This window comes from Sminthopsis crassicaudata, chromosome 5, assembly GCF_048593235.1.
Source record: "Sminthopsis crassicaudata isolate SCR6 chromosome 5, ASM4859323v1, whole genome shotgun sequence".
NCBI classification, from domain to species: Eukaryota; Metazoa; Chordata; class Mammalia; order Dasyuromorphia; family Dasyuridae; genus Sminthopsis; species Sminthopsis crassicaudata.
The window spans coordinates 291,806,460-291,832,425 of record NC_133621.1 but is presented as its reverse complement, the minus strand read 5'-3'; the positions used below and the strand labels follow the sequence as shown (position 1 = coordinate 291,832,425).

Genomic DNA, 25,966 nt, shown 5'->3' with positions numbered 1-25,966 from the left:
CTTCAATCTTAGCCTGTGCCTTTTGTAGGCTGGCTGTCTGAGTATGGTGACTCATAGCTCTAGGTTCTGCATTGAAAGAGCTTTGACCCTTTCTTTAGCCACAGAGTGACATCTTATCTAAGGTAGCAGATAGACCAAAAGAGTGTAAATAGATAATCTTCAAAAATTAATAAACCTTGGGGGCAGCTAGGTGGCGCAGTGGATAGAGCACCAGCCTTGAAGTCAGGAGGACCTGAGTTCAAATGTGGCCTCAGACACTTAACATTTCCTAGCTGTGTGTCCCTGGGCAAGTCACTTAACCCCAATTGTCACACACACACACACACACACACACACACACACACACACACACACACACAAAAGGAAGGAAGGAAGAAAGAAGTTAATAAACCTCAAAAGTTAACAGATCCAGTGGAGATGCAAAGCCCATCCAAGAGGAGAGTACTATTTGAAATTCTGAAGCATCAGAGGGGAAAAATGCAGGTGATCTTCAAAAGTTAATAAAACTCAAAAGTTAACAGTAAAAAAAAAAATTTAATAAGACAGAGCAAATCCTTGCCTAGTAGAGATACAAATCCTATCCAAGAAGAGAGTACCATTAGGAATTCTGAAGCATCAGAGGTGAAAAATGCCAAAAGATCTGAATGCCCTGGATGCTGGGAGATCCCAATGTACACGCCTTTCCTGTGGTGGTATGGTAGCACATTTAAACATACTCCATATATAGATGTATCTTTTACATCATTTAATTTGCTAAGTAATTAAACGTTATTTGCTTTGAACAAATACATCCACCTTGCAAAAATAAACAAATCAGTGGGAAGAGGGGAAAGTAGTTATAATAATTCTGAGTGGCTGTTGACCCATAGAATGCCTTGAATGTGAGTTAACTTTCTGGGGTCCCATGTGTGAAAGGATGTCTGGGCGATACCTCAAAATGTTTAGTTCAGTATTTCAAAGATCTCTGATTTTGTTGGTGTAGGTACTCCCTGTGGTGACAGATATAATTCCTCTAATCCCTAGTAGATGATCTTTGAGTTTCTAGAGTTCAAAATAAAAATAATCATCCTCTGATTGCCCACATTCTGGTGATGTTCCTGTTGGAATTAGATATCCTCAGATAACAGAGTCTGGCAAGAGACCTTCCCACTCATCCATTTAACTCAAGAAACTCTCTCTTCTATCACATCTCTGAGAAATGCTCATCCAAATTCTACAGGAAGCTCTTGAATTAAAGAGATCCCCTTCCTTAGCTCATTGTATTTTTAGACAGGTCTTATTGTTAGGAAATGTTGTGGGTCTGATATCTCAATCCCATACTCAAAGCCTTTACAGTTTATCATAGGACTTATTAAAGCATGAACTAATCCAGTTTTAGAGAGCCTTAAATCACCTCCAAGTCACAGGAGGCCTGAGAGTGAGGCTTTAGTGGATGGATTTATTGAATTTGAAGGAATGCTTATACTTAAGGGATAAAGGAAGAAAGAAATTCAAAATAATATGACATCGTGGAAGGCAAGGGAAAACAGCTTTAGGAAGGAATAATCCTTTATCTTGGTGCCACATTTCTTTGTTTTCTATCATACCATACTAGCTAAATCATATCCATGATAATCTATAGTGAAATAAACCTTCCTCTTCCAGAGACTAAAAGTACAGAATGTTGTAGTATCTATTCATTGTTGAGTTTAGCTCTTTATTATATGGAAAGGCTCCATTTGGAGTGCTATATAGGGGAATGATTGTGTGACATATGAAGAGAAGATATCAATAACACATTTTTTTAAAAGGGGAGGAAGTGTCTAGCCTTCCATATATCCATTTCTTTTAAATGAAATGCCAACGAACTAAGTGAGTAAAATGGGCAATATGAATATTCTTCTTACACCCTTATTTTAAGATGAAAAGATTCAATTTCTGTGCATACCCTTTGACCCAGCAGTGTTTCTATTGGGCTTATATCCCAAAGAGATCTTAAAGGAGGGAAAGGAACCCATATGTGCAAGAATGTTTATGGCAGCCCTTTTTATAGTGGCAAGAAACTGGAAACTGAATGGATGCCCATCAATTGGAGAATGCATGAATAAGTTATGGTTTATGAATGTTATGGAGTATTACTGTTCTGTAAGAATCGATCAGCAGGATGATTTCAGAGAGGCCTGGAGAGACTTACATGAACTGATGCTGAGTGAAGAGAGCAGAACCAAGAGGCATTGTATATGACAATATCAATATTATACAATGATCAATTCTGATGAATGTGACTCTTTCCAACAATGAGATGGTTGATGTCACTTCCAAGGATCTTGTGATCCAGAGAGGACTGTGGGAACTGAATGTGGATCAGAACATAACATTCTCACTCTTTTTGTTGTTGTTCACTTGCATTTTATTTTCTTACTCATTTACTTTCTTTTTTTTTAATCTGATTTCTCTTGTGCATCAAAAGAATTATATATAGTTATACATATTTCTTTGTATAGAAACATGAGATAATACTGATCTTATCTCACAGGGTTGTTGTGAAGAAAGTGCTTAATAAACTATAAAGTGCTATTTTAAAAATAACAAAAGTATATTATTTTGTCTTATCTATGTCTATTATATCCAGGAAATTATTTTTGTTTGGCAAAGGACTTGTGATTTCCCTCTATTCATTCTAATCATGCCATAATTATTTCCCAGGTTTATTATAAAAATAAGCTGAAGCTGGCACTTATAGGCCAGAGTCTCTTTGGGCAAGAAGTCTATAGCCATCTCCGGAAAGAAGGCCATCGGGTGGTTGGAGTTTTCACAGTTCCAGACAAGGATGGTAAAGCTGATCCATTAGGTAATTTATCTATTTTTCTAAATACATTTATTTATTTTTCTAAAGGAGATAATTTTTGCCAATTATGACCCATTGAAGCCATTTTTATTATAATTCAGTAAACATTTATTTAGCACCTGCTGTATGCAGAGCACTCTTATTCTTTTCTAAAGATGCACACAACCAGAGATGTAAGTGTCCTCAGAAGTCACCTAATTCATCCACTACATGGAAATAAAATGTTCCAATAAAACTTTTGTCCTGACTTCCTGGAACTTTGATCCAAGGAGACAGATGTGATGAATGCACAAATCACATTCATAGTAAAGCGTGATAGATACTTATTACAAAATAAATACATCATGAACTGCTTTGTGAAGGATGCTTTGTGAAGACCAAGGAGGGGAACCTTTGATCATAGACATACTGAAGGAATGGGAAAGTCTTCCGATGCTGTTGTAATATCCTCTACAAGCTTTCTGGCCCAAGACTTCAGAGATCCCAGGCCAGGACACAACTTACTCAGTAACAAAGGCATTCAGAAGAACCCATTTACTCTCCTCCAAGAGTTCCTTGTTCATCTTCCTTCTAACTCTCACAACTCAGCCTTTGCAATATAATAGGTTAAACTAAATACCACTGCAGAAATGCAAGCTTCTTCTAATTTTACTTGGTACTTATAGGTAATCCCAGAATGAAAGAGAGGCTAGTTTCCTTAGAATTACCAACACCTTCCCATTCTGTAGATTTACTCCACTATCTACCTAATTATAGTTTACCTAATTATAGAGTAATATTTCCTGTAATATATAATTACAGGAAAGGTTCTAAAGGAGGGGCCACTCAAGTTGTGCTTTAAAAAATAGAAAAGGAAGTCTATAAAAAGCTTAATGAAGTTGTCCAAACCAAGCCAACCAATAGTTGGTTCCTGGAATATTCTTTTTTGGTTTTGATTTTTGTGAGTATTCTTTTTTAGCACTATTATTATTTGATGGCTCTTTCGGGCAGCAATAAATGTTTTTAAAAAATGAATTCCAGATAATTCAGAAGACAACAGATAGATATAGGATTGATGTGAATCAACTGTTGCCAGTAGGAAGAGATAAAAGACATAAAAGACATCAGAAAAGGCCAGGTAACAAGGTGATACAGAATGTGAATAGAAAATGTAATGTAATACAATATTATATGTAATATAAGACAAGCAAGCCAGAGGGTAACTGTAAAGTTCTTGAATTGTGAGGGGCTGAATTCTCACCTGGTAATCCTAACAGGTAGCCTCCAACATTTTGAGTATATCTTTTCTAGGGGATTCATGACAAAGACATGGACAAGATTCTTACAGAATGAGGAGGTATGGATGGCTTGTGATCTTATCCAGGGAAAGTTTTGCCCACTGCATCACAGGTCCCTCCAGATAGCAGTGCTGTGTTTTGGAGAATCGCAATATACTGAGATCTCCAAAGAGTTAAATGTCAAGAAACCCAAGGGACAATGGGAAGATACATGATCCATGTCACCAAATAATGACTGTGGCAGAGAAGACATTTTTAAGGACACACATGATCACAAAAGTTAATCATGGAGAGAGAATGACATATACTAGACAGCCAGAGAAAACCTCCAATTCATTAAGAGGATCATTTATAAGAACTTATGAAAAAACGTGGAAGAAAATCATGTAAGATGAGAAGATGTGGATGGGTTTCATTCTGTATAGCACATGTACTCTGATGCTTGCCTACTTTTTCCTTGGAGAAAAATTTAGTTTACTTTCAAAAGTATATGATTTAGTGAATTTGGGGGGTGGCTGCTTATTTTTTGCTTATTTTTATTTTGTTTATTTTTGGGTTTTTTTTTTTTTTTTTTGGTTTGTTTTTGATTTAGTGGATTTTAAGGCAAGTCAATGGTCATGGTCATATGTAGACATTTGGAGGCCATAAAAATATAATTAGAGGGAATAAAGAAGGAACTTCCATATTATTCCAATGCATCTCTAAGGAAAGCAATGCTCCAGTGCCATGGCAGCTTCAGAAATAAGTCTATTTGTCCTGTCCCCATCTAGTTACATCTCTGTATGACTTCTAACCAAGCCCAAGTCTTGAGCACATGTGTCTTTAACCACTGGAGCCAGGTTTTATATAATAAGATTCAAAATGCTATAAACATGCTAGCTATTATTATAGTCACATGTATACAGCATGTATTTTTCAACAAAAACCATGCTAATGAGTTAAATTTTTAACTATAAATGTGGCCTTCATGCTTCTTTCAGCCACATCTTGTGACTTCTCATTAAAATTAACTTTGCTAATAAACACTTGTTTGACTGTACCCATTAACATTTAAAGGAAGACTTGTAAAGAATTTTTATTCCATTTGCTCTTTGGATCAAGTAGCTTCCATATGGGCAGTGTGTTGGTGGAAATCCTGGACTTGGTGGGGAGGGAGGAGAAGGTCAGAAGACCTGGTTTCAAGTCCTATCCCTGCCATTTAACTAGTCATGTGACTATGGGCTTTAACAACTCTAAGCCTTCATTTCTTTGTATAGAAACATGACTTTATTTATAACCTTTAGTTCAAAAATTTAAAAAAAAAAGATGGAACAGAAAAAGAAATGAAAGAGGACATTTCAATTGTAGGGAGTAGTATAACTAAATGAATATATGATTCCTTTTCCTTTTTTAAAGTAAAAAAATTGTGGAATGAATTTAATACCAAAGTTGATTTAATTCTAGTATGACTACTAAGTGAATGTGCCTAAGAACTTGAACTGTATAGTGGCAGGTAAAATCCTTGGACAGCAAAAAGAACAAATCAATTAATTCAGACTATTCGTTAGAAGATCATATTCTAAAGCTGAAGCATAAATACTTTGGCCACATAATAAGAAGACAGGACTCACTGGAAAAGATCCTGATATTAGCAAAGGGAAAGAAGATGGCAAAGGATGAGATGGGTAGATAGCATCATGGAAGCAACAAACATGAGCTGGAACAAACTTTGACATAGTGAAGGACAAAAGGGACTGGTGGGCTATGGTCCGTGGAGTCACAAAGAATTGAATGCTACTGAATAACACAACAACGACAACAAATTTTTATTTTTATTTTTTAGACTGAATATTCCTATTTTGCCAAATCTGGAAGTACAGTAGCCACTCATGGTTCTAGTATAATACTGAAGGAATTAATCTGCTCCTTTTTTTTGGGGGGGGGTCAATTGATCTTTTCTTAGGAAATCTGGTAGTCTTCCACTCCCAAGGTGTTCACCAACATGGTGCACTTAGTACAGACATCTAAGGTTAACCCAGATGCAGCTTGAAGCTCACAAGTTCAATTGATCCACCAGCCTTAGCCTCTCTCAGTAATAGAAATTAAGGGATGTACTACTACACTGAATTTTTTAAAAAGGATTTCAAAATCTAATTATCATTTGAGTTCTGCAATTACTCTGCCAAAGTAGGTTTAATCTTAGTAGTTAAAAGGAGCATAACAATTCTAATTCATTTATGGCTTCTAGAAATTCAATCTCTCAGCACTTGTTATTAAATAACTTTGATTAAGCAGCAACCAAGCATAAATATTCATTTAATCCAACTATCATTTTCCAACTTGATAGGTGGTTAATATTTAAGCTTGTTACTTCTTGTTCTTGCTCGATATTGTCCACATGATTAATCACCCAGTGAAGAAGCACTGACCAAATTTTTTTTGGATTTGGAGATCTGAGTTTAACACTCAGTTTTCATATTGATTTTTAATATCGATTCTTCCCAGGCTGGATGTTTTGTAGTCAGATTGTGCTATGGGAAGAGCCCTGGATGTGCAGGTACAAATCCTGGCTCTGTCTCCTCTCTGCCCTGTGCCATCTGGGGCAAGTCTATGTAATTCTCTATGCTTCATTTTCTCATTTATAAAATGATGGGATTGGATTAAGGGATATTCTCCCTTCTAAGGTTCTCTCCTATCCTGAATACTTAGGATGGTCAGGCCTTCATCCTTTGTAAATTTGCTTAAAAAACTCTATGCATGAAAAGCAGTATGGCAACTCTGAACAGAGAAGGCTGGCCTTAGAGTTGAGAAGACCCAGTCCTCCTCCAACACAAACTAGCCACGTGCCCAGGGGCAAGTTGCTCAACCTCTCAGTGACATTGTGCTGATAAGCATCCAAGGAGGGACTTTCCACACTGGGCCTTCCCCGATGATAGTTACAGTTGGAATAATTTCATCATTCCACTGACAAAATCTTAGTCCAACTCTCCCCTCAAATGACTTCTACATTCATTTTCCCACTCTGAAATACCATGATTTATTTATACCCTGAAACCATAATTTATCTAATATAACAATGAAGTTAATTTATCATTTTCTTCATGTTTTAATGTCTTTCCTCTTATAAGCAAAATGCCTTATGATTTATATAGTTGCATAAAATGCGGAAAAATCAATATGGAAACCAGGTAATATTTGCCACTGAATTATAAGAAAACAGTGTGAACTTTGGCCAAGATCTACATTGCTTTAGTATCATTATTTCCCTATTATGATTTATTTTTCATTTTCTTATTCTGGGAGTCATTTAAATATTATAAATTCCTACACTATTGTTAGTTTGTATTTTCATAAACCACATTTTAAGAAAAATCTTGCTTCTTTCCTTTATTCCCACCCTGGCTCAGCTTTGGCGGCAGAGAAAGATGGCATCCCAGTGTTTAAGTTTCCCAGATGGAAAATCAAAGGCAATACCATCAAGGAAGTCATCGAAGCCTATAGATCCGTAGGAGCTGAGCTGAATGTTCTTCCCTTCTGCACACAGTTTATTCCCATGGATGTGATTGATTGCCCGAAGCATGGTTCTATTATTTATCACCCATCTATCCTTCCCCGTCACCGAGGAGCTTCTGCTATCAACTGGTGAGATGACTACTGAAGACAGAAAATATGGACATGATTATTTCCATAAAGATTGCCATCTTTCTATTCTTAACCTGGACAGGTGGGAGACTGGGCTGCGTCACAGGTCCCTGAGTCACTGTACCAGCGCTTTTCCCTGGAGAACTTAGCTGCTCTTTAACAAGGGAAAGCTTGCATTTTAGCATCATTGCAAAGGAGCAGTTAGGCAGACAGAAGTAACTGTAGAAAACTTCTAATTCACTTTAACAGTTAGGGTGGGTATTTCTCTAGGACTAATACCCCAACCTTTTCTGCACATCCATGTTCCTATAATACTCCAACAATCCCCTGTTGTCCATTTGTTGGGAGAAAAAAGCAGTCTCAAATATTAGAAAATTATTTCATCCTCTTTCCAGTTTTATTCTGTGAATTTTTTTTTCCAATTATCTGAATATTTGTTGATGTTACTGCTTTGGAAGCAAATGAGTGAATCACGTCTTCAGGAGCATTTTTTGTTTAACACAGTGAAATAACCTGAATTTAGTAGACACTCAGTGCATACTTATTATACTCATAAATGAATGAATGCATACTTGCCTACACATAAAGCTCTTCTGGTTCTAAATCCTCAAGATGATTTCTTTTTTTCTTTTTAATTATTATTTTAATTTCTAAAAGCTTTTTATTTTTAAAACATATGTATGGATAATTTTTCAACATTTACCCTTGCAAAACTTTGCGTTCCAAATTTTTTTCCTTCCTTCCCCCCCCCCCCCCTTCCCTAGATGGCAAACAATCCAATTTATGTCAAACATGTGCAATTCTTCTATACATATTTCTACAATTATTGTGCTGCACAAGAAAAATCAGATCAAAAAGGAATAAATGAAAAAGAAAACAAAATGCAAGCACATAACAAAAAGAGTGAAAATGCTATTTTGTGATCCACATTCAGTTTCCATAGTCCTCTCTCCCTCAGATAATTTCTTTTTAAAAAACCTTATCGGTATCTTTTAATGTTAATATCAAATTGTATATGTGTCTTCCTTGTCTAGTGAGCTTCTTCTTGTACAAAAGATAAGAAAAATGAAAAAAAAGACAGTTCAGCAAAAATTAGCATCATCCCTGGCAACATGGCATCAGCTGAGCTTTGAAGGAAACAGAGGTGATAAGGAAATACATTCTAGGCATTGAGGACTGCCTCTCAAATGTATGGAGGTGGGAATTAGAGGTTGAAATGTCATTTTAAGGAACAGCACAAAGGTCAATTGGGCTGAAACATAGACTATGGGAAGGGAAATAGTATTTAATAAATCTAGAAAGAAGGGTTGGTACCTGATTGTGATAGGCTTTAACTACCTAAACAAAGGAATTTGATTTGATCCTAGGCGTAATAGGGAGCAAGTGGAATTTATTGAGCAGAGGAGTGACATGGTGAGGTCTGTGCTTTAGGAATATCACTTTGTGCTAAGTAAAATGAGTAGAATCAGGAGATCCTTGTACACGGCAATAGCAAAATTATGTGATGATCAGTTCTGATAGATTTGGCTCTCTTCAACAGTGAGATGATTCAGACCAGTTCCAATGATCTTATGATGAAGAGATCTATCTGCACCCAGAGAGAGGACTGTAGGAACTGAGTGTGGATCACAAGATAGTATTTTCACTTTTTTGTTGTTTGCTTGCATTTTCTTTTCTTTCCTATTTTTCCTGTTTTATTTGATTTTTCTTGTGCAGCATGATAATTGTATAACTATGTATGCATATATCATATTTAACATATATTGGACTACTTGCCATCTAGGGAAAGGGGAGATGAAGGGGGGAAATGGAATACAAGGTTTTGTTGAAAAATTATCCATGCATATACTTTGAAACTAAGAAGCTTTAATTTTAAAAATTTTAATTTTTTTTTTAAAAGGAGGAGCTAAATTGGAGAAAGGACAGAATTAAGCAGGGATACTGTTTAGGAGGCTACTGAAGTAGAATTGATAAGGGCCTGAGCTAGGTTGGGTGGCCTTCTCTAAAGAAGAGAAGGAGATAAATGCCAGAGAAGTTCTGCAGAGAGAATAAAGGAGACTTGGTGGGGTGAAGGAGAAGGCAAAGTCAGGGGTGATTCCAAGGTGATGAAGGGGGGTGATGTTCCCTCTCCCTTAGTGTTCTTTGCTCAGTTCAGCCATGTTCAGTTTTTTGTGACCATTTTGAGAGGGAATTATTCCAATTTGAGGGGGTTTCTTGGCAAAGATACTGCTGGAGTTGGCCATTTCCCTCTCTCTAAGAAAAATGAGGCTTTCCTAATGTCTCCCAATTAGGAAGTGTTTGAGGCTGGCTTTGAATTTAGGAATATGAGTCTTAATCCCAAATCCATGATACCACTTAGTGGCAATATGTTCTCTTATCTGATTAATTAGACTATTTCCTTTTTACCTTGGTATGGCACATAATAAGATATCCATTTAAAGAGTCCAATAAACAGTTGGTCATGTGGGACAGAGAAAAGAATCATGAGCAGAAGGGTCATTGAGTCAGACTGTGTCTAAAGTCTCCAAATAAATAAATGCATCAGTAGCTCACATCATCAAAACCTCAAGTGCTTTAGATACTGAAGAGCTAGTAATCATTCCATATGGTCCATTTGGAATCTCAAGTGGATTTTGGGGAGATGTCTGTATTATACAACCTAAAGTAAATACCTTTTTCCCCTTCCACATTGTACTGGGTATTCCCAATTTTATTGTTTGATTATTCTTGAATTTCCCATTGTGTTTAATATAGTAAGCAATCAACAGATGGGGGGACAAATTGATTCAGCAGCAGGAGACATTCAAAATTAGAAGCCGAATAGTGAAAGTAAATATTAATAACCTGTTTCAGATGTGAATTTCCTGTAATAATTTAAGACTATCATAAAATAGCCACTAGGTGGTGCCATAGTCCATAGAGTTCTGGGCTTGGAGTCAGAACAATCATGTTTCTAAGTTCAGATCTGGTCTAGCTGTGTGACCCTGGACATGTCACTTCTGTTTGCCTCAGTTTCCTCATCTGTAAAATGAGCTAAAAGAGAAAATAGTAAAGCACTGCAATATCTTTGCCAAGAAAACCCCAAATGGGGTCACAAAGAGTCGAAAAGACTGAACAATTACAGCAGTCATGAAATTGCGAGTAAGATTTTGCTGAAATAAGAAAAGATTACGGGAGTACAGAGAAAACCCCCAGTGTAATAACTACTTCTTATGAGATCCAAAAGACTGACCCCACTCTGTCTCCTAACTATTGTTATAAATTTCTGAAGTTATTCCTGAGCCTGTTCCAATTTCTAGTCATTGTAAAACTTATCCCATTTGAGGGCTTTATTTTTAAGTGGAAATACTTATTTTTCACAGGACTTTAATTCTGGGAGATAAGAAAGCCGGTTTTTCCATCTTCTGGGCGGATGATGGTCTAGATACTGGGCCTATTCTCCTTCAAAGGGAATGTGACGTGGAACCCAATGATACAGTGGATTCCCTTTATAATAGATTTCTCTTCCCAGAGGGAATCAAGGCTATGGTAAGTCTCTTTTTGTCTTCTAGGATAATGCACTTCAAAGATCTATACCTACCTCACTGATGCATATAACTTTCCTACACCTTAGAAAATGGCCTTTAAAAATTGCTATAGGGGCAGCTAGATGGCACAGAGAATGGAACACCAGCTCTGGAGTCAGGAGGATCAGAGTTCAAATCTAGCCTCAAACACTTAACATTTCCTAGCTGTGTGACCCTGCCTTTTCCCCCAGCAAAAATAATTGCCATGACCTTTTCCTTGAAGCACCAGAAAACTGGCATCAGTTGTAGAATCTCACTTCTGATACTTCTGTACTTATTTCTCAGGGCTGCTTTGTCTTGGGATGACTTGCCAGATCCTTAAGTGCCTTCTGAATCATCAAGGACAGGTTCAGTTATTTTCAGACTTGTTTTCATGGCAAGTGTGGAATTTATATCTAATTCTCTGAACTTGTTGATCCATAGATAGCATTCCCTAGCTAAACAAAACAATAAATTAAACAGAATAATCTGTTCCCTGTTCTAGATAGAGAGCAGTTGGCTCTGTATTTTCAAAGGTGATAATTATTTTTATCTTTAGGTAGAAGCTGTCCAGCTCATCGCCGATGGCAAAGCTTCTCGTATTCCTCAGTCGGAAGAAGGAGCCACATATGAAGGCATCCAGAAAAAAGAAACTGCCAAGGTGTCATTGACTGAACACAAAACCTGAAGTCTTGGGATCTAGAAGGGGAGAAGGACCTGTAGAGATCAATTCTCCAACAGATCCTTTCCTAGATGCTTAATAAGTATTTCTCCAAGTGGCATTGCCCATATTTCCTCACCTGCTCCCCCACAAGGTGGCCACTTGCTCATCACCACTGCTCTGTACTTTCCCTCCCAAGACTTTTTGTGCAGGTGAAAAAAAAAATCCTATTTAATGTCTCAGTGGTCCCAGTAATAGATTTCAGAGCACCAATATGTCTCAAAGCCTTAGCTCAAGGCGCATAGAAGGCCCAAGTTCAAATCCTGGGCTACCATTTACTCCTTATATAACCATGAGTCTTCTCCCTGTTCTGGGACCCAATTTCCTCCTCTGTAAAATGAGTCTCTCAAGTCATAGAATATTAAGAGCAACTAAATCATTGTAGGACCCACATAGGCCAGCACAGAAAAAGCAACTTTGGTCTCTTCTCCTTCCAGATTTCTTGGGATCAGCCTGCAGAAGCTTTGCACAACTGGATACGAGGTCATGACAAAGTGCCCGGAGCTTGGGCAGAAATAGACAACCAGGTATGTCCAGGGGGATACATCTGGTTTTATTTTCTTATTTTTTTTGTCAGATGGAGACCAGAAGCTGACGTTGGCTTCTTAGCTACTGCCTTCTCTTACCTCTTCCTTTCCATCCAAATGCACCCAGATCTTTCCACAAATCCTGTTTGGATGTTTCTGGCTTTCCTGAAACATGAAACTGGACAGTCCTCCAGAGAAGATGTGATCGGAGCAGATTACAATGGGAACAGTTCTTTCTCCTGTCCTAAAAAAAAAAAAAAAAAAAAAAAAAAAAAGACTTCTATTAATGCACCTTAGGACATTTCTTATTTCTGGGTTGTGAAATCACAAAGGTTGAGCATTTTGAAATTTAGTGGACGAAAGTCTTTGGACAGAAAATGCCATCTGTAACCAGAAAAAGAACTAAGGAGACTGAATAGAAATCAACACATGCTATGTTCACTTCTTTTTCTGAGTTTTTTTAAATCTCTCCCATGTTTTTTTTTTCCTTTTGCTCTGATTTTTCTCTCCCAACATAATACATTAAATAATGTGTATTAAAAAGAAATAAACTAAAAAAAATCAATTGTCAAGAATTTATTAACTTACTATGTGCCCAACATATGTGCTCAGTACAAATTTTAAGACAATCCTACCTTTGAGGAACTTACATGGTGCCAAGAGAAAGTCCACATGTTCATTGATAAGTAAAAAAGGACTAGATGCAAAATAACTACTCAGTGATGGGACTGAGGATGGGGGTGGGTAATTTATATCTGGAGGAATCAGGAAAACCCTTTTGAAAGTTGTGACATTTGAAGTGAGTCTAATGCTTTCTCCACTGATGCAGACAAATTACAGCTCCCATGCAGCTTAGGAGATGGTCATGCTGAAGAAATGAGCTTCCCCAAATTTATTCAACCTAGTCTTTGGACAATGCTTGAGTCCATCAAAGCCCTTCAGTTCAGTAGGACCTGCCAGAGCTAGTGCTCGAGTGTCACAGCCTTATAGGAAACCTGGTCTCCCATACCACATCAAGACATCAAAAGGGGCTTTCTAGAGATTTCTTATTATCTTTTTAGGATTAAATCCTAGCAATGGGATTGCTGGGTCAAATGGTATGATCACGCTTAATGATTTCTATCATAAATCATCAGATCACGTTCCAAAACTACACCATTTGCTGGTCCCATTGTAAGATGGCCCTGGATTTCATAATGTCTGTATTGATGTTCCTTTTAGGTGGTTACTTTCTATGGCTCATCATTACTGGCTGGTTCTGTGCCACCTGGAGAACCCTTAACAATCAAAGGTGCTGAGAAGCCTGGCCTTGTCACCAAAAATGGACTGGTCCTTTTTGGTAATGATGGGAAAATGGTGAGTCCTTGATATAGTAACTGATTTTTTAAATTAAAAAACACAAAGTAGAAAAAAGAAAAATAGATAAGGAAGACAAAACAGAACAGAACATTGTCATGTGTCTAGCAGAATATCAGGGAAGATTCAAACTATATAACAATAAATTACCAGTTCAAGAAAGGATATATAATAGTCAAAGAAATTATATTCATGTGTCTCTCTTTTCCTTGTTTCCTTATAGGTTGTTCTTTTCTTGTCCATTGAGCACTTTTTTTACTTTATTCCTTTTTCCCCTTTCATTTCCCTCCATTTCCCCCAAGCAAGCTATATATTAATATATACATATATATTTATTTACATACACACATATACACACACCTGCCCAAAGACACACATACATTTACACTTATAAATGTCATACCCACCCTTAGACACATCCATATATATATACACACATATACATAGGGTAATATACATATGTATCCACATATACTCAGACAGACAGACACACACATGCATTCACCCATTTGTAAACATGCATCTAAAATACTATCATGTTTACACATTGGATTTAACATATATTTTAACATGTTTAACATATATTGGATTACTTACCATCTAGGGAAGGAAGTGGGAGGAAGGAGAGGAAAATCTGACCCACAAGGCTATGTATGCAAGGGTCAATGTTGAAAAATTATCCATGCATATGTTTTGAAAATAAAAAGCTTAAAAATAAACAAGCAAATAATATTAGTATAATTGAGATATAATATAGATTTTTCTCTTGATTGAATCTTTAAGTTTGACTTTGTCTAAGATTAATGATTATTAGCTATAATTTTTCCCTAATAATTCTACCCCTGATCCTTGTTGTAATGTTTGTATATATCTCTTCTTTGCTATCCCTGCTAACTCTTTTAATTCTGCTCCCTAACTTGCCTTACTATTATTTAACCTCCTTCCACCCATGGATCTCTCCCTTGTCTTCTTCTCCCATCCTTTGCTTTCTCTGCCATCCATCCCTCCCCATTTATTTCTTTATAGATTTTGAAGGATGCTATACCCTTCCTAATACATATGTGGTGTTGAGTATTCTCTTACTAACTCTATGCTCTCCCAAATCTACTTCGTACTTACTACTGCTAATGTCTATTTTATCTCTGCATTTTATTCATCACCTCTTCTCATAAACAAATGTATCTTTTGGCAAAGGGAAAGCCCTTGTGAGTTCTTCACATGTGAATTGCCACTGGATCTCATTATTTGGTGTCTACATCAATCTCATCACATATGTACACATATCTGTAGATATATTTGAATGGAATTGCCTTCCTTTGCATCCTATCTATTTTATATGCATTGAAAACCACAAGTCTCAGAAGAGCTCCATTGGTTTCATTACGCTCTGTCAATTGGGCCCAGGACACAAAACCAGATAAAAACTCCTGTTTTAAAAACTAACTAAGACCAGGTATGTGCTGGAAGCAGCTCAGAATGGCTTTTGAAGGGTTGATTGTTAACTTTCCATCAGCATCTTTTACAAGTCAAATATCGCAAAGGCTCAGGGTTCTGATGTATAATATTAAATGCTTAGAATTAAAAAGATCATGGAGGGGGGCAGCTAGGGGGCGCAGTGGATAGAGCACCAGCCTTGAATTCAGGAGGACCCGAGTTCAAATCAGATCTCAGACACTTAACACTTCCTAGCTATGTGACCCTGGGCAAGTCACATAACCCCAGCCTCAAAAAAAAAATCATGGAAAAATATTAATATCAAGATTAAACCTAAGAGTGTACTATATGTACATTTTGGTTTCCAGACCCTCCCCCAAGTTGTTAAATATTTATTAGCTCCCTTAGGACCAAACTTCTTAGGGTCACACAGACAAATAGATGACTTTTGTGGCTGAAGAAGACACAAGTTGTAGCCTGCAAATAAGACCCTCCTTGGGAAAAATAGTGAGGAAATAAAACTTGCCTTTGGCACCCTCTCACTGGTCTATCTAGGCCATCTCTGATGACCCTTTGTCAAACCCTATCCTGTTGGCAATTAAGGATAATCAATAGTCCTGAAAGGAAAGAGACTCCAGAGACATTAATAATGGTGTAAAGAGTATACTTTGGATCCCACTAACTTAATGCCATTTTCCTTTATTTTTTTAAAAGCCATTTTAGCACTAGGAACTTTACTAGGAGTTTAAAGAAAAGCGTAAAAGTTCATATCAAGTGACTGCCTGTTTCTTAACCTTAATCAGTGGTTAGTTAGCAGGGGAGTGTCCTGAAATTTGGAGAGTCACATATAGGAACTTTAGGGTAATTTCAGATGCACAGAGACCATCCCAAATTGATTATGTCAGTTTTTCCCACTTTAACCTGTCCTAATCCTGTGGTTAACCCAGTTATTCTTATCATTTTGTAGCTAATGGTGAGAAATATTCAATTTGAAGATGGAAGAATGATTCCTGCTTCTAAATACTTCTCAGCAGGGGAAGCATGTGTGGTAGAACTCACAGATGAGGAGAAGAAAGTGGCCCAAGAAATCAAGGTGAATGTTTAACTCTGTATCTGAATTCTGTCACATCTTACGCTTGAGGCAAAGGTATTAAGGCCAGGGTGAAAACTGCCCCTCTGGTCCTATGTTGCTATCTTTTAAAATGTCATTTACTTACATAACCATTCCCATTCTTGTGTAGGCCATCTGGGCAGGCATTCTGAGTAATGTTTCTGCCATTGAGGACTCCACAGACTTCTTCAAATCTGGGGCAAGCTCGATGGATGTTGTCAGGTAATATCACAGATATCTTTTGATATTTTCTGCTAGCCATTCATATCTGTGGCATTCAAACCAATTTAGCATTTTTCCTTTGCCTTAATGACACATGCATTTGTTTCCTTCTTCTCCTGTTGTCCTGAAATATTTTTCTTTGGTCCTTAGATGCTAAGAATTATCTTCTATCTCTCCTTTATTAAATGGAGTCTCACATTCATTCGTTTCTTTTTTTCTTTGGAATTAGCTTATTTTATTAAATCTAAACAAGAAGGTCTGCCCTTTATTTCACAAGATTTATCATGTAATATTAAACTGAATAGAACACATTCAGCACAAAATACCATTGCTACAAATATTATCAGAACCTTCTACCTGAAGAAAAAATATCCTAATACCATATTTCTTCCATCTTCCTATGAACCTATACACTTATATACACTTAATTATTTTCTCCTAATCAGAAAAAGAACATTAATAGCAATCACACTCAGGGACTAGAAGAAAGAAAAGGCACAGAATGGAGCTGTTTCAAAGTGTTCTAAGAGGAAAGGGCAAATAGCATGAACAATAATAAAAAGTACTGCCATTGATATTAAAAAGTTCTTATCTTTATACCTACAAATAAATATTTATCACATTCATTTCTTTAATTGGTTTAAGTACCTACAAAAAAGATAGTACATTGAAAAGTCCTGAAGTCAGACATGTTAGAAATTTGGAGGTTTCTTATACAACGTTTGGCTGATATGATGATAAATGAATGAAGAGATAGAGGGATTTAGAGAGATGGATGGGTGAATGGATAAATGGAGCACTTAGTAAACATTTACTATGTATCAAATAAGTTCTAGAAATACAGATGCCAGCAAAATAAGATGACTTTTAACCTTTAAGAACTTATATTATATTGGTAGAAGAAAGTACAGAAGAATATGGAAGCATGTTGAGAAAACTTCAGGAAATTTTATAGAGGCCAGAGGCTGGCAAAACAAGGCTAAAAGCTCACACTTGGCTCTGACTTAGAGGATGAAGTCAGAATGCCTTATTCCCACCCAAACACTCATATCTAGTGAAATAAACTTGGGATGGTGGTTACCAGGCAAGTTGTAACATCATCCTACCCTTGTATTCCCCTGGAACACCACATGAAGTACAACAAGCTCCATTGTAAAGCAGGCAAAGCTTCTCACGGAGAGGAAGAACTAGTCATGAGGCAAAGAATATTAAATAGATTGACTCCCAATTATTCGAAATATCAGTGGAGAGAGCAGAAGCAAAAAGGGCCTCGCTGCAGAGCAGGACTAAAGTAAAGAGGCAGGCTTAAATCCTCTAGTAGCCTTAGCGAAGCAATTCTAACGTGTGTGAAGCTGGGAAGTCAGCAGCTTCCACAAGGTCCCATCATGTGGAGCATGGAAGCCAAGTAGACGTTCCTCTTAAGCATTTAGTAAGCAAGTTCTGATCCAAAGAAGCCCAGCCTGGCTCTTCCAAGCTTAAAAATTCCAAGCAAGAATACAGCCAATCTTCCTGGCCTTTGGAAAAGATGATTTTGATTAAGATTGTCATATCTAAAAAGCTGATTTCTGAGCAAGTGAATGATACTTCTGTGACCTGTTTATCCAGAACATGGCCAGTTCCTTCCTTATGATTCATATGCTCCCCCAAAGTTGGTACAGCATACAGGAAGGAGCCAGAGAGGGAAAGCCGGCAGACCTGGGCTAGAATCTCCCTTGTTCCCCTTGCCTGCTGTGGGGTTGGATTCATTCCCATTCATGGGCCCCCATGCACGCTAACATTTCCTTTGACTTAAGGCTGGTTGAAGAGATTCGACAGAAATGTGGCGGACTTCAGCTGCAGAATGAAGATGTGTACATGGCCACCAAGTTTGGAGACTTCATTCAGATGGTCGTGAGAAAGCTGAGGGGTGAGGACCAAGAAGAAGAGCTGGTCGTGGACTATGTAAGTGGTCCCTTTGGCGCTTGTGAGTCCCTCTGCTGTTTTGTCTATTAAGTATTGGTTCTATTGGTGGGACAGAAGGAAGCAAAATGTTCATTGGCTTTAGGTGTATGAAAAGCCATCGTGTGGGGGAAATTAGAGCAATAGATTGAAGGTTCAGAGAGGCAGATTCTTTTGGGGGAAATTAGAGTGGAAGAAGTTGTCTTGGGAGGATGGGTGCCCCCTCAGATACTCCAGGTGAGTTTGGAAGATGGCTTGTCTTCAGGATGGTAGAAGAAGGTCTGTTATGATGCATAAGGTGACCTTAGGGATCCCTTCCAGCTCTGACATTCTATGGCTGTGGGAAATGTGGCAAACAAGACTGACCCATGTAGAACAATACAGACTCATCTGCCTCCAGCATCTTTAAATCAATGGTGTCGAACACATTGCCATAGGCTGCACACTGTCCAATCCAAAGTAAAATATAATTGGGAAATAATTAACAAAATAAAATAAAAAATAATTTTAAAATTTACAAAATAATTTTTTGCAAAATAATAAACAAAATATAATTATGACATTTTAAAACTAAGCCAATTCACAGGTTGCAGGGATCCTTTTATATATATATATTAATGGCCTGCCTTTCTATTTGATTTTGACACCTCTGCCCTCAGAGGAACACTGGATGGGAAAGTCGAGTTTCCAAGACGTAAGATGGGACAGGACACCAGGTGGCTCTCTTTCCTCTTGTGACCAACATTAGGCTAAAAGACCCTTCCTTGTGTAGCCATTGGGGAACCACACACACACACACACACACACACACACACACACATACACACACACACTCCCCTTTTCATCTCTCCCACTGAAAGCACCGTGGAAATAACAGAAAGAGCAATCTGAGACTTATGGTGAATGAGAAAGAAAAGGTTTAGGAGAGAGAAGGGGCCTGGGATTCATGAAAAACCCATTGGTTTGAAAGGAACTTTGGATTTCAGAGCTCAGAGCCAGTCCAACTGATGGATGCACAAATGCGTAGCCACTGGAGGGCGCCAATTCCACGCTTTAGGGTTTGGTTCCTTCATTGTCGAGCTAGAAGCTTGGTCCGACTTAAATTAGAAATGGAAACTGAAGTCGGGAGTGGAGAGAAGTCTGGAGTAGTGGGGGAGGGGGCCCAGACTCAGTTTCCTCATCTGTAACAATGGGAAGGTTGTCCTGGATGATCTCTGTCCAGGTCTGTGGGTGACTCCAAGTGTGGATGCCATGTTCTTTTATAACCTGAGGAAGAAAAAGAAGCCTGGAGGTTCCTCAGAACCATAAATGCAGAGCTGGAAGGGGCTTGAGGGTCACTTACAGAGCCGTCCACTCCAGCCCTCTCATTTTTTCAGAGGTAAAATGAAGTCTAGTGAGTCATGTGGGGCCGTAGTCAAGCCAAGTAGCTGGAGACCCTGGTGGGGATGACTCTGATGGACTCCCACTGATTAAATTTGTAGAACCATATGGCCCCAGCTTTCCTCCCTGCACTCCTAGAGGATTTCCCTCAGCAACTCTTGTTTCCATACTGAGCAGGGAAGTGTGCACATCTGCCCAAACTTGTGCTCTGGGCCTATTTCAGGTTTCCAAAGACATCAATCAAATGACCCTGAAAATGCCGCATCAGTGTTTCATCAATGGGCAGTTTGTGGACGCCGAGGACGGACAGACTTACGACACCATCAACCCCACCGACGGATCCGTAAGTGCTTGTTCTGGGATGTAGCATGTGAGCGAACTTTGTGGGCAACCGTACACCCGGGACTTGTCCACTTTGAGGAATCCAACTTGCCATCCCCTTAGCTAGAGACAAGGTGGTGCTTAATAAGGCCCACTAAGCTCCTCTGGACCTGTAACTGAAGAAGAAAAGTGCTGGGCTGTTGTATGTGGTTTGGCAGGGCCTGGGGGGCAGAACTATTGGGCCCGAAAAAGGCAACTGGGAGCCGAGTTCTTAAAGCATCGATGGGCTTGACAAAGGGAGTTTTCTACTATCCTAGGAACAGGAGGAAGCCCCTCGAGTTTACTGAATAGGGGGATGAAAAGCTAGTCAGCAAGCATTTAAGACAATCATGAAAAAAGTCAGCAAACACTTATTAAACACCTCTTATGGGAAAATAAGGGATCATCTTTTGTTTTTTTATATCTTCAAAAAATTGCCTGGTACCTGTTATTGTGATTGAGTAGCTTTTAATCATGTCCACTCTTTGTGACTCCACTTGGGATTTTATTGGCAAAAATACCAAATGGGTTGGCCATTTCCTTCTTTAGTTTATTTTACAGATGGGGAAACTGAGGCAAACAAGGTGAAGTGAACTTGACCAGGTCACACAACTAGGAAATATCTGAGACCCGGTTTGAACTTATGAAGATGAGTCTTTCTGTCTCCAGACCTGGCACCTAGTAGGTGCTTAATTAAATAGGGTTTTTTGGCTAACTTAACTTGCTAATTGCTGGGCACTGTTAAGTGCTACAGATTTTAAAAAAAGAAGGCGGAGGAACAGGGAAAAAACTTCCCAGAATAATGGAGGAGATGGCATCAAACCATGATGTTCAGCGAGATCTGGACAAAACAAACTGGAGCTTTTGCAGGGAAGGGGAAGTCTTCCTGTAGAAGCGAGGCTTTAGCTGAGACTTGAGAAAGCCCATTGACAGAGGGAGGAAGGGAGAACATGTCTGTAAAAATGCCCCAACTGCCCATTGATATATAAAGGAGAGCAAGGGCTCCATGTCACCGGATGGTAGCAGAGAAGGGAGTCAGAGACGAAAAGATTGGAAAGGTTCAACGGGCCAGAGTTTGGTCCTGGGAGTCCTCCAAAACCCTGGCGGTTTGTCATCACAGTCAGACCTGCACTGTAAAAGGTCATTTTGGCAGCTGAGTGGGAAATGGACAGGAGTGAGAGAGATTGGAGGCCAGCAAGAAGACCAAGTGGGGAGGGTATCGCAATAGTGCGGGCAAGAAGCCATGGGGGCCAGATCCAGGGTGGTGACCAATGTACAAGTTCTGGATATAAAATGACAAGATTTCCCAGAAGTGGGAAGAGTCAGAGAAGTCTCTGAAGTTGTCAGCTTGGGAGGCTGATAAGGAAGGCATGCACTGAACAGAAACAAGGAAATGCAGAAGAATGGTGGTTTTAGAGACAGAAATGATGATTTTTATTTTCAATATGTTCCTCATTTTTAGAGAAAAAACAGTGAAACTCATAAAGATTTGATAAGGTCACTCTGAGAGCCAGCAGGCAAGCAGCCTCCAGGCCCAGTCCCTGCCTCCCAATGCAAGGTTCTATCCCCAGGCCCCAGATCCCTTCCAGGGGCATCTGAGAAAGGCCCATCCTGTGGCCTGTGGGACACCAGTGCTGGTGACACAAAGAAATCTCAGTTTTCCCTGCAGAACCAAAGTGGCTTCCCAGCATACTCCTGTCCCAGTATGCTCTAAAGAGAAAAATGACTGAAACATTCCAGGGTCCTCATGTTCAGAATCGTTGAGTTTTTCTGAAACTACTTATGATTGGATGAGAAAAATCATTAGTTTTATCCAGTGTTACTAATAAATCAGTTTTATTAATTAACTTATTAATTAACATAAATCAATCCTGGAGCAACTAGATGGTGCAATAGATAGAGCACCAGCCCTGAAATCAGGAGGACCTGAGTTCAAATCTGGCCTCAGACACTTAACACTTCCTAGCTGTGTGACCCTGGGCAAGTCATTTAACCCCAACTGCCTCAGCAAAAACTTTTTTAAAAAATCAATATTGTTATCAAATAAATAAACGTATTTTAAATGCTGTATTAGGCTTTTACAAAGCCCTCTTGTAGACTCTGGAAATACTTCAAATATCAAACCTTTCTGACTGTAATAATTTGATAACTTCTCTTAAAACTAATCTGCTCTTATTGTCTCAAAATAGACCATATGTAAAGTATCTTACGCTTCAGTGGCTGATGTTGACAAAGCAGTAGCAGCCGCTAAAGATGCCTTTGAAAATGGTGAATGGGGAAGAATGAACGCCAGAGAAAGAGGGAGATTAATGTACAGGTGTGTTTGAAAAACCAAAACTAAACTCCCATTCTCTGCCTTTGGGGTAGTAGCTAAGATTAATTTTTTTCCTTTTTAAATCCCTTCAGAATATCCCAAGTGTCATTTAGATATGAGGAGTGAATTACTGTCTCCCTATTATTTCCATTATTCCATTACTTGTAGAATCCCTATTGTTTGTTTGTTTTATCACTGTTTGCCATGTGCCTTTGATGGGAGATGAAGTTTGGGTAGAAAGGCTGAGAATAAAAAGAGAGCCGGGTAGCAGGAAGTATCCTGTATATGCCACAGAGAAACAGGCAGGGTAATTTATCAGTTCCTTAGTTCTGAAGCTAAGTGCCCGTCCCAGTCAGATTACACCATGTCACGGAGTTTTCAGAAAATAGCAATTTTCCTTCTCTCTTCATCCCAGTGCTGGCCAGGGTCCCAGAGGACTAAGGGAAAGTAGGGATGGTATGGGACACCAAAGACATGACTTACTTTCCAGGTGTACCTAAGGCTAACCCAACACACCTGTGTTCAACCTGATATTATCACGTTTGTCTGAATATGGGTTTCTGTAAGAATGTATGAAAATGAGATTTTTTTTAAAGTGGAAAATCAGATATATCCTGAGGAATATAATTTACAAAAATTAACACAGTCGATAAGCATTTATTATGCACCTACTGTATGCTAGGCCCTGTGCTAAGCTCTAAGAATACAAAAAAAGCCAAAAATAATTCCTGCTCGTATCGTTCCACTAAAATAATAACTTATATTACAATTAGCAACTTGCCTTTTACAAAATGTTATCCTCACAACATTTCTGTGAAGTGAGCATCATCTGCATTAAAATTCAAGTCATGATTCACCCCAAATGTCTCAAAGTTTAGGGAGTAAACTTTCAAGTTAAGACTGGCACCCAGGACTCATGGATACAGAGTCACTCCTTCACTCTCAAAAATAAGACCTGGGACTAGAAGGGAAACCCTTCTAAGGCGATCCTCCCATCTTACAGATGAGGACACTGAGTCCTAGACAGGGAGGAAGTGAGAGCATCATGATTCAAAGCTCCTCCTTCTAGCTGCAAAACCAACAGTTTCTACTAGACCATGCTGCCCTTCTGAAGATATTTTTATTAACTTGTTACTGCTCTTCTCTTTGTCAAATCACTTTTACTGTGATTTCTTTATCAAGAGTGGAAATGTAGACAGAACTCAGGTTTTGCACCAATAGATTACAAGAGAGGGAGTAGACTTATATTTTAACCAAAATGGGCAAAGTAAATCTTCCTAAGATCTCAGTGCCCACCCTACTCTTATGTGATTTATATATTTCATAATAAAGGCCATAATATCATTTTTCTCAATAGAATACTTATTCTATATACTTGAAAGAACACATTGTCACTGGCTTACTTATAGTCTTGGTATAAAACTTTCTATTCAATCACAGTCAAGTTCACATTTATAATTTAATTTTAATTTTATATGACGTGTGTGTGTGAGAGAAAGAGAGAGAGAGGGAGAGAGAGGAAAAAGAAAGAGACAGATATATATGTAATTAATATATATATATATATATATATACAGATATATATAGAGAGAAAGAGAGAGACAGAGAGGGAGAGAGACAGACAGAGAAGAGACAGAGAGGAGAGAGAGAGGGAAAAAGAAAGAGACATATACATATATATATATACATACAGATAGAGAGAGACAGAGAGGGGGGGGGGGAAGGAGAGACAGCAACAGAGAGACAGAGACAAAGACACAGAGAGAAGGAGAAAGAGAGAGACAGAAACAGAGAATAATAACTTATCGCTCAGCCCAGCTTTGTCCCCCACCCTGTGTCTAGACTTGCAGACTTGATGGAAGAACACCAGGAAGAGCTAGCAACCATTGAGACCATTGACTCGGGGGCCGTGTACACCTTAGCTCTGAAGACCCACATCGGCATGTCTGTGCAAACATTCCGATACTTTGCAGGCTGGTGTGACAAAATCCAGGCAAGTACAGCTGGCCTCTGAGCCCTCCCAGAAATTTCGCTTCCCCCAGTGTCTGGGCAGCCCTGTGCTGCTGTCAGCAGGCTGGCCGCAGGAACATCTGAGGCACCTCACTGACCAGGAAGGCTGAGTCCAGAAGGTCGTTATTCCTGATTTTAATGCTCTTGTCCATGATGATCTTCCTGAAGAAAGTAGAACTTACTGTGGCAGTGAGCAGATGAAGGAGATAGAGGGGGGCTTTTCCAGAAAGTGGAATCCATGTCCTTGCATTGATATCAAATCTTTTTTTTTTTTTTTTTAGGGTTCTACAATTCCAATTAACCAAGCACGCCCAAACCGTAACCTGACCTTCACCAAGAAAGAGCCTCTAGGGTAAGAGGAGAGTTCTCCTGTAGCTTTTTAGGGTTTATATGATTTGTCCAATTACAGCTGATATTAAGTGGTTTATTGCTTGTTTTTTTTTTTTTTCCCTCTATAGCGTCTGTGCAATTATCATTCCTTGGAATTATCCCCTAATGATGTTGGCGTGGAAGAGCGCAGCGTGTCTGGCAGCGGGTAATACCTTGGTGCTCAAGCCAGCACAGGTAAAATGGAAAAAAGCAGAGGTTTGGTCACTGTGCTCCTCTCATATTTCTGAGATTGAAAGAAGTAATGAATGCATGCAAACAAGAACTTCCCCCCACCCATGCAAATCACCATCCCTTCACACTTTAAGAGATAATGCCAATGAGTCTCTCCAGACCAAAAAAAAAAAAAAAATGCCATCTGCTATCAAGCTTTTGGTCTTGGTTCTCTCCATATTTAGCCAGGATAGTCTTCATATAAGTACATCATATGGTCTTATAACCTTTCCATAATGGGGCCAACTCTTGCCCTTCCCTCCACTGGCATAACCATGCCATTCTTTTAAATAATTTCTTTTAGGATCCTTCCTTAATGTGCATTCTGTCTCTGTCTCTGTCTCTCTGTTTCTCTCTGTCTCTGTCTCTCTGTTTCTCTCTGTCTCTGTCTGTCTGTCTCTCTATCTATCTCTCTGCCTGTCTCTCTCTCTCTCTCTGTCTCTGTCTGTATTTCTCTCTCTGTCTCTCTCTCTCTCTGTCACTCTCTCTCTCTCTGTCTCTCTCTCTCTCTCTCCCTCTGTCTCTGAATTTCTGTCCTGTCTTTCTCTGTCTCCTTTCCTTCCTCCCTCTCCTCTCTTCCTTCTCTCCCCTTACCTCACTCTCTTACTCAATCTCTCTTGCTCCCTTCTTCTCTCTCTCCCTCCTCACTTCCTCTCACAAAATATATTTTAAAATTTGTCATATATGGCAACACCTCATGCTATCCTGCGCCAGTCAGACAAG

The 25,966-nt window shown here is 38.8% G+C and overlaps 1 protein-coding gene across 1 annotated transcript in view; it reads left to right on the top strand.

Moving 5' to 3' along the window:
• Positions 1–25,966, top strand: part of ALDH1L2 (aldehyde dehydrogenase 1 family member L2) — a 62,029-nt gene that overhangs the window by 14,532 nt on the left and 21,531 nt on the right. The window contains exons 2-15 of the mRNA XM_074271466.1: positions 2,686–2,830; positions 7,491–7,725; positions 11,088–11,253; positions 11,830–11,931; positions 12,429–12,518; positions 13,740–13,874; positions 16,276–16,401; positions 16,550–16,641; positions 18,435–18,582; positions 20,183–20,302; positions 22,509–22,636; positions 24,476–24,626; positions 24,925–24,995; positions 25,102–25,207. Of these exons, the coding sequence (XP_074127567.1) occupies positions 2,686–2,830; positions 7,491–7,725; positions 11,088–11,253; positions 11,830–11,931; positions 12,429–12,518; positions 13,740–13,874; positions 16,276–16,401; positions 16,550–16,641; positions 18,435–18,582; positions 20,183–20,302; positions 22,509–22,636; positions 24,476–24,626; positions 24,925–24,995; positions 25,102–25,207 (1,815 nt within the window). The remainder of the gene's footprint in view (positions 1–2,685; positions 2,831–7,490; positions 7,726–11,087; positions 11,254–11,829; positions 11,932–12,428; positions 12,519–13,739; positions 13,875–16,275; positions 16,402–16,549; positions 16,642–18,434; positions 18,583–20,182; positions 20,303–22,508; positions 22,637–24,475; positions 24,627–24,924; positions 24,996–25,101; positions 25,208–25,966) is intronic.